The 14,281-nt window shown below is 38.2% G+C and overlaps 2 protein-coding genes across 2 annotated transcripts; one reads left to right on the forward strand and one right to left on the reverse strand.

Annotated features, from left to right (window-relative positions):
* Window positions 1–190: 190 nt before the first annotated feature.
* zgc:112023 (PI-PLC X domain-containing protein 1) lies at window positions 191–9,346 on the reverse strand. Its single transcript, XM_010740043.3, has 8 exons — window positions 9,258–9,346; window positions 2,833–3,057; window positions 2,611–2,747; window positions 1,961–2,080; window positions 1,702–1,857; window positions 1,439–1,551; window positions 812–882; window positions 191–663 (listed from the first exon to the last, which is right to left on the reverse strand). The coding sequence occupies exons 2-8, from the start codon at window positions 2,951–2,953 to the stop codon at window positions 407–409; spliced, it is 975 nt and encodes a 324-aa protein (XP_010738345.3). The 5' UTR covers window positions 2,954–3,057; window positions 9,258–9,346; the 3' UTR covers window positions 191–406.
* Window positions 7,339–13,590, forward strand: LOC104926229 (four and a half LIM domains protein 2). Its single transcript, XM_010740041.3, has 6 exons — window positions 7,339–7,479; window positions 10,308–10,497; window positions 11,082–11,256; window positions 11,440–11,609; window positions 12,365–12,551; window positions 13,023–13,590. Exons 2-6 carry the CDS (start codon window positions 10,342–10,344, stop codon window positions 13,172–13,174), a joined length of 840 nt encoding a protein of 279 aa, XP_010738343.1. The 5' UTR covers window positions 7,339–7,479; window positions 10,308–10,341; the 3' UTR covers window positions 13,175–13,590.
* The last annotated feature ends 691 nt before the right edge of the window (window positions 13,591–14,281 follow it).

A 14,281-nucleotide genomic window follows, 5' to 3' on the forward strand; every position in this document is an offset into this window, starting at 1 on the left:
ATCCTTCATGTTGGTCCCAATGAGTGCCAAAAACTGCAGTTGTTCAAACGTCCACTTGAGGCTGGCTCCAGAAGTGAGTCAGTCTCCATAAGTCCCCATGTTAAAATGTCCAAGTTCACAGCAGAAATAAACATGTTTACAGGCTGGTACAAAAAACAGTTTTGGTCTCTATAGCTAATTTCCCCATTCATGACAACCGTACCGAGGGTGAATCACCTGTTCAGATTATATAAAGGCTTAAAGTTAATATTAACAGCGTAGATGCTTTGATTGACAAGAAAATATTCCAGTATTTCACTGGAAGTGCAGTTTATTTTCACAAGGCACTTCTCTTCTGTAGTGTATTTTCTTCAAAAAGATGAATCCAGTCTGGTTGCTAGGGTAACAACCATCTGACATCCTGCCGTCAGGTTGAGCAGAGAGCACGCCGCCCCAGCAGTTTGTAGTTCAGGCCAATCACGAGCGAGCAGAACTGACTGGCGGCCACGAAGTCACAGCAGAGGATGTTGACTCCGCCCACCTCACACCCGGGCCGCTGCTCGCTCGCCCAGCGGAGCAGCAGCGAGAGAGCCCTCATCGTCATCTTCCTCATGTTCTGGAACGGGTGGAGGATGACGTAAGGAGCGTCTTCTGTCAGGTTCAGACCACTGACGTAGAAATGAGCTGCAGAACAAACGGTTAAAAAATCAATTAGACTGGTGACACCTAGTGGTATAGTTATGGACTGCAACCCCCTCCACTCACTTTATATATATTTATAGTGTAATATTGCATCTTTTTCTTTAGTAACTTATTTCAGTACTTAAATTACCTGGTCTTCCTCCACGCTTCTGGTCCTCCAGGTAGGCAATCACCTTTTTAGGGTCTGGGCTGTCAGCATACCTGGACAAAGAGCGCCACCATGAGGTCAATGAGTTTAATAATAACACATTTTATATTATAAGTGTTTCTACATACTCTTTAGACACTTTACACTATGAAAACATCAAAACAATACACTAAAACACAAAGCTAAACATTAAAAAGGTGTGTTTCTGTCAGTGATTTGAAGGTGGGTTGGTTGCTATGAAGAAAGTTCTGTTGTCCCAGGTTTAGTGGAAGTTCACCTAGGATGTTTCTTTGAGGTTTTGGATGGAGGATGCATTTGCAATAGTCGATTCGGGAGGTGAGAAAGGCATGAATGAGGTTTTTTTACAGCAGTTTAATGTTTAAATTAATGTTGATTTGATTTACATTTAATAAGGTAGTGAAGAGAAGTGTAGTGCAAACATGTTGGCGGCGTGGTTATCAAAGCCCAAAGCACCAAAATATGGCTAATTACAGCCAGAAATGTTTGATAAGTGTCCTTGTTTTGGCAGGTAACAGCAGATATGTTGTATAAATAATACCAGAGAGCTAATCTTATACAATATACTGGTCCCTGGTGCAGGTAATTTACCAGTAAGGTATTCCAGTCCACAGCTCAAGGTGCTGCAACACCATCTGCTGGTTATCATAGGAAACAATGACCTGCTGACCTCTGGACCAACAGGACCGCAGCGTGGGAGTGTCCTGTATATAAACACATGATTAAATAGTCTGTATTTTCTAAACTCAAGTTTTTTAATTAATAATAAACAACAGCCCAAAAGCTAATTATATACAAATATATAGAGCAGCAAATCAAAGATAATTAATGCAACAAGTCCTCGTCCAGGTTACCTGTGAGAAGCAGAGTTTCTTCCCAAACAGAGCGATGATGAACGCCACGAGGCTGAAGTGATCTTCATCAGTCAGCGAGTCGAAATCCGAGCAGGAAATGACGACGATCTCTTTGGGATGAGCGTCCAACCAGGTAGCCAGTTCATCCAGAGCCTCCTGCAGACACACACACACACACACACACACACACACACACACACACTCACAATGACACCGGAGTCTGAGTCATAAATACATTTTCTTGAGTGTGAGCGTGTACCTTCACGGTCATCAGTGTGTAGATGCCGTGAGCGAAGAACAATCCTCCTTTTGGCTTCCTGGCAATCCGCAGGTCCAAGAAACGAATGCCAAGATCACACTGATCACTGAGGACAGACTGCTGCACACACACAGGAAAGAAAACAGAGAATAAATATAAGTTTATTATATAATTATTACTTGAAAAATTAAATTAAATGTGAATATTTGACTGAATACCTTTGGATTTTTGCTTAAAAAAACACTTTACTGTATTATCATTTATACAATTAATCATTTATATATTATATTTTTTAAAACATGTATATACTTTTTTAAAAATTAGTAAACTAACTAACTTTTTTCAAAATATATCCAAATGTATGTGCAGTGTTGACAGGCTTTGAATTGTACATGAATGCATCATTTACCGATTTAAATCATATCATATATAGCAATACAATCTTTACTTTTCAAGCTTTGTTTATTGAATTTTCAGACATATAATTGAGTTATTACAAAAACCGAGGACAAATACAGAAAATATATATTTGTCTGCTCATAGACAGTGAAGTATACATGAAAATCTGTGACTTTACAAGGTAGAGAACAGCACCTGAACGCACCACCAGAGGCCAGATTGCTCTGTGTGTGTCTGTGTGTGGTTTGTACCTGTGTGGTTGCCCAGCGGGACACACAGGTTCGAGTCCAGCAGGGGAACAGCCTGTCAATCAGTCTGAGGATGCGGGACTCTGATTTGAGGACAGGAGAGGAGACATCCAGACAGAAGGACATGCTGTCATGGCTCCCTGTGAGAGATAGGGGGCAGTCACACATCAGCGACATGGCCAAAAGTATGTGGACACAACACGTATACGGTGTTTCTGTTCTTACCGGGGATGGCCAGGTCCCACAGCGGGACATCGAGCAGCTCCTCGGGCAGACGAGACATCCAGTCCGGGTTTCCTCCGAGCCTCCGCCGCTCTTCGTCCTCCTTCTTCTCAACCCGAAACATTTCGTCGTTTTTCTTAAAGGTTTACTGTTTTCATTACGAAACATCAACACGCGCCTTCTTCCTTGTTTTGAACGTGTTTACAAAAACAAGCTTCCGGTGAGGACCTTCAAAATAAAACAGGTTTTTCGAAATAAAAGCACTGTCTACACCATAATAACAGATATGTATATGGATATGTGTGGGCTAAATTGTAATTAGAGTGTCTATATCCATATATCCAGTGTGGTTTTTAATATATTCAATTTGTCCTTTAGAAGTTGTGTTTTAGACATATGATTTCATACTCTAATCTAAAATGTTTTAGTATTTGACACATTATGGAGACTAACTTCCCATTTAACGAACTAAAAAGCCAACCTCCAAGAGGTTTATTTTACTGTTGGCTTTAGTGGTAAGGTTAGAAAGACATAATATTAGTTAGGGGTGAAGGACACGGAGAGAAATGATCACAAATTATACTTCTTTGGCTATTGTTATATGTACCATAATGACATATAAAATCAATACTAACCACATTGTTAGTATTGTTATTGGTTTTAAAGGTGAAGAATTAGTTACTACATATTGGAGAGCAAGGTCTGATTTATTGGATGTCTTTCTTAAATAACTGATCTCTTCATTTGATCTGTGTCTCTGTGGTTGCAAGTCAAAACCAAAGTAAGACTCTTACTGCAGTTATCCCACCAATCTGTCAGATAAAGTATAAAGTGAAGCTATATTTTACAGCTTAAACTTGGTAACTTAATACTTAGATCTATTGGAGTTTCTTTCAGTCATTTTTCAGTGAAATAGCAAATCGGTGCACAAACTCCAGGCACTCAGGCACTTTCAATGAACTGCATTCTTTAGTTAACCATTTATCTCATTAGCTACTCTACTATACAAAGCTGGATGTCTACATTGAGGTCCATAGGTGAAAGTTTAATTTAATGATCGAGCTGTTCACATGATCATTAAGTTTGCTGAAGCAGGGGTAAAGTTAGGTGAGGGGCCATCTGAATGCGCAAGAACGTAGACTTTAACACTTAACTTTACTTAACTTTTACTCACTTTTTTTTATAGCTGTAGAGAACATAGGCTTATGTAAGTACATGAAAACATCAGAACTTTTGCAGGATCTCCCATTTTCACTTGACCCAAGGTCACTTGTCAATCAGCATAGATGTACATTACATGTACATTAAATCATAAAAGACTCATTATGCTATCAGAATACTACAACATTTGAAATTAAAATAAACTATGAGAGCGCTGTAATGTAGTTTAAAGTAAGTTTTATGACTTACATATGTTTCATGTCATATTTAGTTTAAATATCAGCCTACTATGTAGTTCCGTGCATGCACGTAACATAAACATCTATGATTAGATATTCAACTTAATGGTTAAAAAATGCTGCAATTGTGGCTCCAAATGGGAATTACTAGGAAAAGATCAGGAGTTCAGTTCAGTTCAGGATTCAACAACAGTCAACAATGAATTAACCTGCCTCCTATGTGAACTATCCATGGCCACCGTCCATGGAGAGGTTGATCATTTCTGAGGTGGTAAAAAGTTGGATAAACAAAACTTTAAACATAACTTATAAAGAATACACTGATAGGACAACTAGTTCTGCTTTCTCTGATGATTGTGCCACGCTGATAGGTGCTTGTTGCTTTTCAGGACAGTGTACCGACTGTGCCAGTAGTTTTATTTGTTTGTGTGGCTCTGAATAGAAATGTTATTCTGTGTCCTTGAAAGGTTTTGAAATGATTTTCATAAAAACGTGTGGGAATCCTGTTTTTTAAATTCCTCTCCAAAGGGCTTAAGGACTTACAGGTGCCCTTCGACCACATGATCTCCTCGCCCTATTACTGGTGTTTTACTATTAGATTATCCTAATAGGACGTAAAAAAAATGCAAAAAAAAAAGAGATGAATAAATAAATAAAATCACACATTGTGTCCCTTTGTGTGTTAAATTTAAACCAACATCGGCAGAAAATCAAATTCTTCAAAAGACTCTTTAAAACTCTTGACTGAGTGGGATTTTACTCTTTATGCTGTAAGTGACACTCATTGGAGTCACACATGGGCAGATTATTTCAGTTGAACTTTCCAGCTAAGGACAAACAAGTGCCGCTATTTATCTGTTGCATGAGATGCCATTCCTCAGAAACAATGAAGAGATACATTTGTTTTTGTCACAGCTGTGAATAAAGTCTCAAGTTGCAGGTTCAAAACTGGTTTTAACTTGCAGAAACTCTGTCTTTTGTCGTATAACCTATTTAGGGGCTATCAGATGATCAAAGTTTACTGTCCAAATACTGCGTGATGGGACGGTGAAGTGAATAACATAGTCTCCAAAAACTAGTAACATAACATACTGGCCCAATTATAAATGATTTAATGATTAAATTAAATATAATCAAATCAAAACAGATATGTTATGTCCTTTTATGTCCTTTGCGCCAGTGTACCGACGTCACAATCTGCTGTTAACTTAATAAATCAACCGAATAAAGGACATGCCAGGAGAAGATCATTGCTTTCCAACAACTGGAGGCTGTTTAGGAAAAGCTCAGCTTCAGCATGGAAATAGTTTATGTAAGAGTTTAATATATGTCCCGACGTAGATACTTCCAAGGTAGATCTTAACTGGCAGATTTCACCCAACAACACTACACAGGTTTATCAAACATGATGAAAAGAAGAAGATAACGGAGCCTTTTTTCAAAGCACTGTTTTCCAGCCTGGTGTTAAGTTACTCTTTAAAGGTCCAGGTGTAGGGATCTAGCCATGTAATTGCTTATTACATATTATGTCTGACATATTCTTGAAACAGACTGACCTAAATCTGACACATTGGACCTTTAAGTACATCTTTTACTCAGGGAAAGTATCTGAAAGATCATACATCCATCGGTAAACACCATAATTTCAGTTGGAGTAAATAAAGTGAATAAAATCATCATGGGAGAGATCAATTGTACTCAGGAAGGAAATTCCCTGAAATAAATTTTATGAAGTTATCGTGTAATATGACACAACTGTAATTACATGTTCTCAATGTCCTAAAGTCAAATTTAACAACAGCTTTGGGTAATTAGAGAGGAGTACATTTAAAACTATGCAGAAACACTGAAGCTTTATGGTCAATTACATGTTCTTTTACACATGTTCCCATCTGGGTAACTTAATCAAGAAATGTTGAACACATACATTCAATAAGCCATTCTATTTACAGCTTCTTACACCCATGGTTTTGCTCCTCAAAGCCAGTGTCACGCAAAATACATTTCAAGTTATAATATCATATGCAATATTTAATTTCATGCCAAGATGGAATATTATTCCATTACATGCGGTATAGAGTAAGTTCCCATTCATAGAGCAAATTGAATAAACTCATCACCATTTGTCAAGCGGACTGTGTTTCTTTTTTTCTTTTTTTTCTTTAATGGAGAGCCAGTGGCTATAGGGTTCAACTTGTATTCAACATGTATTAAGTATTTTAAGATAGGGCGCTAAAGTTAGGCTTGGTTCTTTTGGTACCCACGAGTCTCTTCTTCACAGACAAGCCCACTTGAAGTTAATCCCATTCAGCTTTCTGCACACTGGGGTCCATAAACAGTGTTGGAATTGACTAAAAAGATGAGGCTCTGTCGCCTCACAGCAAGAAGGTTCCCGGTTCTTCCCATCTTGGGGCATGCAGGTTAATTGGTGATTCTAAATTACCTGTAGATGAGAATGTGAGTGACTTGTTCATGGTGTAGAGACCAAGCTTGTTCAGAGGATGGATGGTTTTCCTATGTATATTAACACAAAGGTGGTTTCTAGGCAATCTAATCGTCTAAAAATGCAATTCTTACAGAAATCCGCAAATGTCTTTTTTATCAATTTTCAAGTGGTCCAAATAGCTATATCAAATCCAAAACACCAAATCTGTGTGACGAATGGTATGAACCCAAAAAACGACTGCAACAGTGTTTGAGACATAATTGAACATGTAAATGTCCATCATATACCAATGAGCTGCACCTCAAATTAATCTTCAGGTTACCAGCTTTCAGATTATGTATAACACTTCTCTGTGGTTTATATTGTTGAGCTGTTGGCTGTCTCTAAAAATCCCCAGTCCCTCCTACAAAAAGACAAAAATGGATCTGGACAGAGGTGGCAGACAGAGTGTTCACTTGTAATGTCAATTATGACATTTTGTTATGTTGATGTCATAGAATAATTATCATCAGAATCATATGATGAGCCCTTTTCTGATTATAAAAAATGTAATCTCCCAATTACGCAACATGTGTGTTTGTTTGTGTGTCTGTTGATTTTCAGCATTTTGTCTTGAATTTATAGCAGTCTAAATGTAATCTGACCTGCCCACTCTGGTCACACCACTGCCTCCACCTTCCTGCCCCAGTGTGGATCACATTTTGCTCTAATTTTAAAAGGCAGATTGACTACAGCGCTCAGTAGACACCTCTGCTCCCAGTCTGCAAACCGTCTCCTCATCTGATACTCAAGCTGCATCGACACGTAAGACTTCTTTCATCTCTTCGCCTTTCCTTTTATTTATACTTTACTGTCATTCATTCATTTGAGATTTTTTTTTATTCTTGCTTCCATGTCAATGATGTGTGAAATAACTTTATCGTGAATTCCTCATGATTTGATGAATATAATCCTGGTTTCTGAGGAGGTTGCTTGAGCAGATTATTTTAGAAAAAATGTCAAAATGGAAGAGAAACTTTGAGTAGTGTATTGTCAAGATGCTGGCTTATCAACCATATCTGGTTTTAGTGAATGCAGTTGGAGGAATGGAGTGGTGTATAATGAGATGTTAAATGGAAAGAAGATAGGTGGTTTATAGCAAGGTGTTAAGGGGTACATGGGTTTTATAGAGGTGTTTAGTTGGTATAGCGGTTGTAGAGTGGGATTAGGTAGGGGTATGAAGGGCTACATGGGTTTCCAGAGGTGTATAGATTGATATATACAATTATTTTGGGTATTATAGGGATTATAGAGGGTACAGAGGATTTATAGAAAGTACAAAGAATTTAGAGAGGGGTGCAAAGTGTTCAGGGTTTTTTTAGAAATTGGCTTAGATACGAATATGAAGCATTTATAGGGGAGTATAGATGGTTTATATAATAGTTTTTAAGTTATTTTCTAGGGTTACAGTATTGATGAGCAATGGTCAAACAGATGTATTTAAAAGGTTTCTAAAGAGATACAGAAAGATTATAAAGGAGTATAGAGGGTTTAGAGGAGGGTGCAGAGGGTTTATATAGGGATATAGAGAGAGTATAGTTTACAACAGAGTTGTAGAAGTTAAATAGAGAGGTTTAAATGGGGGTATAGAGAGTTTATAATGGGGTTGTAGAGAGGTTTATAGGGATCATATGGGTATAGAAATTTATATAGGGTTTATATAGGGGTACAAAGGGTTTATAGAGCGGTATAGAAGGGGCTTATATACTGTAGGGGTATAGAGAGTTTACAACAGGGTTATAGAGGGTTTATAGAGAGGTATATAGGGTTAATATAGGGGTATAGAGGAACATGAAAAATTATATAGTAGAGAAGAGTGGAGTACAGACGGTTAAAATGGTTTAGAGAGGGTACAGGGAGTTTATAGGTGAGTTGAGAGGTTACAGAGGATTTAGAAAGGGGTACCAATGGTGTAAAACAAGCGACATGAAAAAATATCAGGTATAGATGGAAGGGTTTAGAAAAGGGGTACAGAGGGTTTATAGAGAAGTCTAGAGGGTAAGTAAGGTTTAAAGTGGGGCACAGAGCAGGTAGAAAGAGGGTATAGAAGAGTGTAAAAATGGTTTAGGTAGATAGATGAGTATAGAGGGTACAGGGGGTTTAGAATGTTTAGACGGTAAAAGCTCTAGAGACGGTGCAGAGGGTTTATCGAGGGTTATAGATAGACAGGAAAAGATTATATAGAAGTACAAGGGATGCAGAGGGTTTAGAAAGGGGTATAACCGGTTTATAGTAAAGTCTAGAGTGTAAATAAGGTTTTGTGTGGGGCACAGAGGGCGTAGATAGCTCTTATTAGAAAGCAAAGAGGGTATAGAAGGGAGGCAGGAAGATTATTAACAGGAAAAATCTGTATTTTTCAGCTTCAACCCTATTTTGCCATGATTTTGTATCTAAGTGACTAACGAGGACAACAGTTGGTTCAGTATTGGATCTATCAATGTACATCCACCTCTACAGAGATAGACGTTTTCTTATAGAAATTAAAGTTACTTTGCTCTGTTCAAAGTCATCATTCCATCCATTGACAAAAGTAATAAGTTTACCTGGCAGAACATGAGAGTTGCGAGATAACTTCTTCCTCACTTGGTTAGTTTGTTCGTGTTCTGAACTGTAAAATTCAGCCCATGTGAGTTGATAAGCCTTATTCAGTTACTCTTAAAATTGACATAAATAGAGAGCCCTGCTTTCGTGTTGCTTTTTAGCACTGGATACTATTTCAAAATCAACATGTTTATTGTTGCTAGGACAGATTGGGACTGTGTGTGTCAATAACAATAAGCCCAATTGTCTTGTATGGTGGTTTGGGAGACATGTTGGCTCTATAAATAGATAAATAGATAGATACTTGTAATCAGATGCACACTAAACTGGCACAGAAGAACATGTTTTTCCCCTTTGAAGACTTTCCAGTTGTTTAAACAGGTTGGGTAATCTTCCAAGAAAGAGATTGCATAAGAATTCTATATCTTAAACTAATATTAAACCTCTAATGATGCTGTTAACTGACCACTGGCAGATTTTTAAAAAAAATGCAATATATAGATTAATCTTTTTTTGCCCATCTACCTCCCTTTTTAAAATCTTTCATTCATATACTCATTCTCCAGATGAATGGCGCCATTCAGTTTCTTGGAAGAATTAAGGGAAAGTCAGACTAATTTAGACCTCATTAGACGTAAATTTAAGCTCTTTTGGAGCAAGTAAAGATATACTTTACTTGCAGATATAAAAGTCACAATCATCTACATTAATAAATTTGATGGTATTTACTGTACAATATGGGCCCCTTTTGAGGCTGTTTGGGACATTCCTTGGCCTAATTTGTTGTGTGTAGTACTCAATTGAATTTCCAGGAAGCTCAGAAGGGCTACATTCTTTACCTGGTGTGTGGTTGTGGAAGCATGATATGATTTGCTGGACCATGTGATCTAGGATGATACTGTAGCGCTTTTGTAAAAATAGGTTGCTCTCCAATTATAGAAATCCAATTCAAGTTTGGATGACGACAGATCTCGTACTTGGCAACCATACTTTGGGAAAGTTTTGGCTGCAATTACATAATCTTTTGAATGTCTTTGTATTTTATCTTACAGTAAAAGACGACTCAAAGAGGAGATTTCAGCCAACATGAGTGAACGCTACGACTGTACAGAGTGTAAGGAGTCCTTGTTTGGGAAAAAGTACATCCTGAAGGAGGAAAACCCACACTGCATTAAGTGCTATGAAGCACTTTTCTCCAACACCTGTGAAGTGTGCCAATTGCTCATTAGCTGCACCAGCAAGGTAAGATTTTAACCCATATTCAGTCAGTGAAAGTCAACCTCTTTCTGTTTCTACACCCATATTTCCCAAATCTTCAGGTTTGTAGATGACCTGAAACAATGGAGTGACAGTGTTAGGATTGAAGGCTTCTGTTGTTAATTTTAGCTATGTTAGCAGCATTGCTCTAGGGTTGCCAATATTGGTCTGTTGGTTGGTGTTCGTTGGTCCACCAATTTCTTGACTTAAATATCTTATCAACTATTTTATGGATTGTTGAAGACATTCATGCCCTCCTTAAGACTGATAATAATGTTGATGATCCCTTGACTTTTCATTTAGTGCCACCATCAGGTCAAAGTTTCATGTTGTCCAATGCTTTGGTTTTGGTTTACCTGGAAATCTAATGACAATCCCTTTGTTTACTTTGTGTTAGCATGCTAAACAAAATTGGTGAGCACAATGTCTTTTTGACTCATCCCTAAGTTCAATTATTTAATTTAAGAGGTTTTAGTTGGTGGTTGGTTTGGTCTCATGACTTGAGGGCATTTCAGGCAAATGCTGAAACCTCACAGTCCTCTGCTTTTTAAATGTCTTGGTGTCGGCAGGATCTCTCATACAAGGAGCGTCACTGGCACAGCGAATGCTTCCTCTGCACTAAGTGCAGCCGATCTCTGGTGGATCGTCCTTTTGCCACCAAGGATGAAACGCTGATGTGCGTTGATTGCTACAGCAACGAGTACTCTGCCAAATGCCATGCATGCCTGAAGACCATCATGCCAGGTAAGGAGGTCATACCCAGTGACAGAAAACTGGTTTACAATCGAACCAATGTTTGGTCATTTGAGCAAAGATTGGGTCAAATATGAGTAGTGCATTTTCTTTATTTCTATGTTCCTATATTCCTTATTTTCATAATTCAGATTTTTCAGTTTTCTCTTTCTGTCTGCCCCCTCCACCCACCAGGCTCTAAAAAGATGGAGCATAAGGGCAACAGTTGGCACGAGAATTGTTTCACCTGCAACCGTTGCCAGCAGCCCATCGGCACCAGGAGCTTCGTGCAGAAGGACACCAACAACTACTGCATGCCCTGCTATGAGAAGCAGTTTGCCCAGCAGTGCAACCACTGCAAGATGGTAAAACAACATTCAGACAATGCTCACGAGAGGCTGAGAGCATTTGTGTTTTTCATTCATCTGTATTTTCACCTTTAAAGTAAATTGGAAATCAATACTTCTCTGCAAGTAGAACTGATTACCTTTTTGCTTAATGCAAAAGTTGTTGCCGCTACTTTATCTCCCAGATAAAAACAAGATCAATATTCATTTTAAGTGGCATTTAAGTTAATTATGAACCATGATTTTTCCCTTAGACATCCCCTGGGTTTCTTTAAAGTTAAAGCTCGACATATCATTAAAGTGCTATGATGTTTACGTTGAGTCAATTATTCAATCTCAGAGACTCTGTGTTTTATGGATGGTCGATCACATCAAATCAAAATATTCTAGATGTCCTGTGCATCATTTTAAAGACCTGAAATTAAGCCAGGTTTTGCGATCGTTGGGTAGGAAACAGATGGCCAGGCAGGCAGGAATCGGAGGTGTTGTTTTGTTCTTAAAGCTGGTAGGTGAGACAGTCCGTGACAGACAGTATAAATGACAAAGGTATAAAGAAGTATGAAGAAATGCTTGGGAGCTTTGCGTCTTTAGATCCAATACAAACAAATCAAAACAAACAAATGGTCTTTTTACGTGTAAATCATGTGAATATATGCTGTTCTGCATGATCTTTATTTTTTCAAAGAGCAAACTCCATCTGCTGATGAATCTAAAAGTGCTAATCAGCATCTAAACATGTAATTTGACAGTATACATGACACCATATCTTTCAGCCCATCACCACCGGAGGAGTGAACTACCGTGACCAGCCCTGGCATAAGGAGTGCTTCGTTTGCATCGGGTGCAAGGAGCAGCTGGCCAACCAGCGGTTCACCTCCCGGGATGACTTTGCTTACTGCCTCAACTGTTTCTGCAACCTGTTTGCCAAGAAATGTGCTTACTGCACCACCCCGATCAGCGGTAAAGCTTAAACTTTTCAAAAAGCATAAAGTCACTAAATTTTGCTTAACAAATCACATTTCTGTTCTGTTGCTGCAATGAAGCCAGTTTTTTGACCTTTCAATTAAAATTCTTGGCCCTACTGTATCTCATCCACATTTCTGAATCATCCAATTATAATTTTATTTAATTTAAATCTGGGATAGCATTCATTTTCCATTAATGAGATAATACCAGCAAGTTTACATAAATATCTAATCATTGAGACTATTTTTTGTCAATTTTGCATTGCTTAAATCTGATTTATAAGTAAATAAATGACATCTTTAACACTGACGTAACCTTTGTCAGATCATATGCTTCGCTCCTTGTATCCAATCACCATCAATTACAGGGTTATTAAATTACAGAGATCATGAGACTGTTGTGAAGAAGCCCATTTTGTTCCCTTAGTAGGTCACTCACGGCTCCTCTTTGTTGCTTTTATTTTAGGTCTCGGGGGCAGCAAGTACATCTCATTTGAGCAGCGCCAATGGCACAACGACTGCTTCAACTGCAAAAAGTGCTGCACGTCTCTGGTCGGACGGGGTTTCCTGACATGCAAAGAAGACATCCTCTGCCCCGACTGTGGCAAAGATTTCTGAGTGATCTCTCCAAGCTAGAAAAGCACTGGCAGTATTCTCCTAACCTGACCTATGTTGCATTATTGGTATCATTTATCGGTTTCTCACACATTAACCTGCTGGAGTGTTCTCTGCATGTGCTGATGATACTGTGTTTAATATGAGAGTTTGGTACAAAATGTAGTTGCATCTCAGAAATATAAATCAGTTAGTATTCATGCTTTCATGTCAAAAATCCTAAAAAATTGCTCATTTTGGAACGAAACTCTGCAAAACAACCACACATGATCGATATTTTACAACATATAAAGAGCACGTTAAGATGTTTTAATACTTTAATGAATGGCATTCTGCTGGTAATTATTCTTAACAGAGTTAATATAATACTACTAACCATGTTTATTCAGATTCCAAAAATTCTGTTTAATAAAATCTATGCAGCCTAATAAAGATTTTTTTGTATTTGATGAATATTTTTATGTTGAAGCTGAGTCAGTTCAGTTTGGTCTTGTGTCCCGCGAAGGGAAATGTGCATTTAAACCGTCATACTGCATAAACAGTGAAGAGTAAAATCTGTTGGTACAAGTATAAATATCATGTTGGAAGGACATTTTTAATGATAGATACATATAACTGTGTTATTGCATTCTCAGTCAGAGAATGAGCCAATGCAAGTTATGTATTAGTGTCCATATCCAAAATATTAACTGTCTCTGAGTGAGAATGAGTCCCTGCACAGAGGAGAGAAATGACTTCCTGTATAGCGGCCTGTGTAGCGGTCTTTTTTACAGTGGAGTTGCAGGAGTCTCGATTGAATCTGCTCTGCTGCTTTATCAGGATGTCAGCTATTGTCCATGATGTTAGGCGAGGACAGCTCCAGTACAGTTTTCTTAAAGCTAGTTTCGCTGGCTCTGATGCTGCCGCAAAGGTGATTGTACCGATTGGTAGAACATCTGTAGCATCCTGCTGCATACATTGAAAAACCTGAGCTTCCTCAGTCCTGCAGACAGCCTCAGTGTTGCACCTCCAGTCCCGTATTTATGGCCTATGATGAATCTATGAATTGTTTATTAGTAATTATTATTAAATATATTAGGTATTAGGTATAACTCAGTAAACATGAAATGG

This window comes from Larimichthys crocea, chromosome XIX (genome assembly GCF_000972845.2).
Source record: "Larimichthys crocea isolate SSNF chromosome XIX, L_crocea_2.0, whole genome shotgun sequence".
NCBI lineage: Eukaryota > Metazoa > Chordata > Actinopteri > Sciaenidae > Larimichthys > Larimichthys crocea.

What these genes read in the sequence shown, in the direction of transcription:
- zgc:112023 (XM_010740043.3), bottom strand. Translation starts at nt 2,953, where the DNA reads ATGTTTCGGGTTGAGAAGAAGGAGGACGAAGAGCGGCGGAGGCTCGGA. An exon ending in GTGGGACCTGGCCATCCCCG is followed by an intron (nt 2,748 to 2,832) that starts GTAAGAACAGAA and finishes TATCTCTCACAG; the next exon opens with GGAGCCATGACAGCATGTCC. An exon ending in ACACACTGATGACCGTGAAG is followed by an intron (nt 1,858 to 1,960) that starts GTACACGCTCAC and finishes GTGTGTCTGCAG; the next exon opens with GAGGCTCTGGATGAACTGGC.
- LOC104926229 (XM_010740041.3), top strand. Translation starts at nt 10,342, where the DNA reads ATGAGTGAACGCTACGACTGTACAGAGTGTAAGGAGTCCTTGTTTGGG. An exon ending in TCATTAGCTGCACCAGCAAG is followed by an intron (nt 10,498 to 11,081) that starts GTAAGATTTTAA and finishes TGGTGTCGGCAG; the next exon opens with GATCTCTCATACAAGGAGCG. An exon ending in CCTGAAGACCATCATGCCAG is followed by an intron (nt 11,257 to 11,439) that starts GTAAGGAGGTCA and finishes TCCACCCACCAG; the next exon opens with GCTCTAAAAAGATGGAGCAT.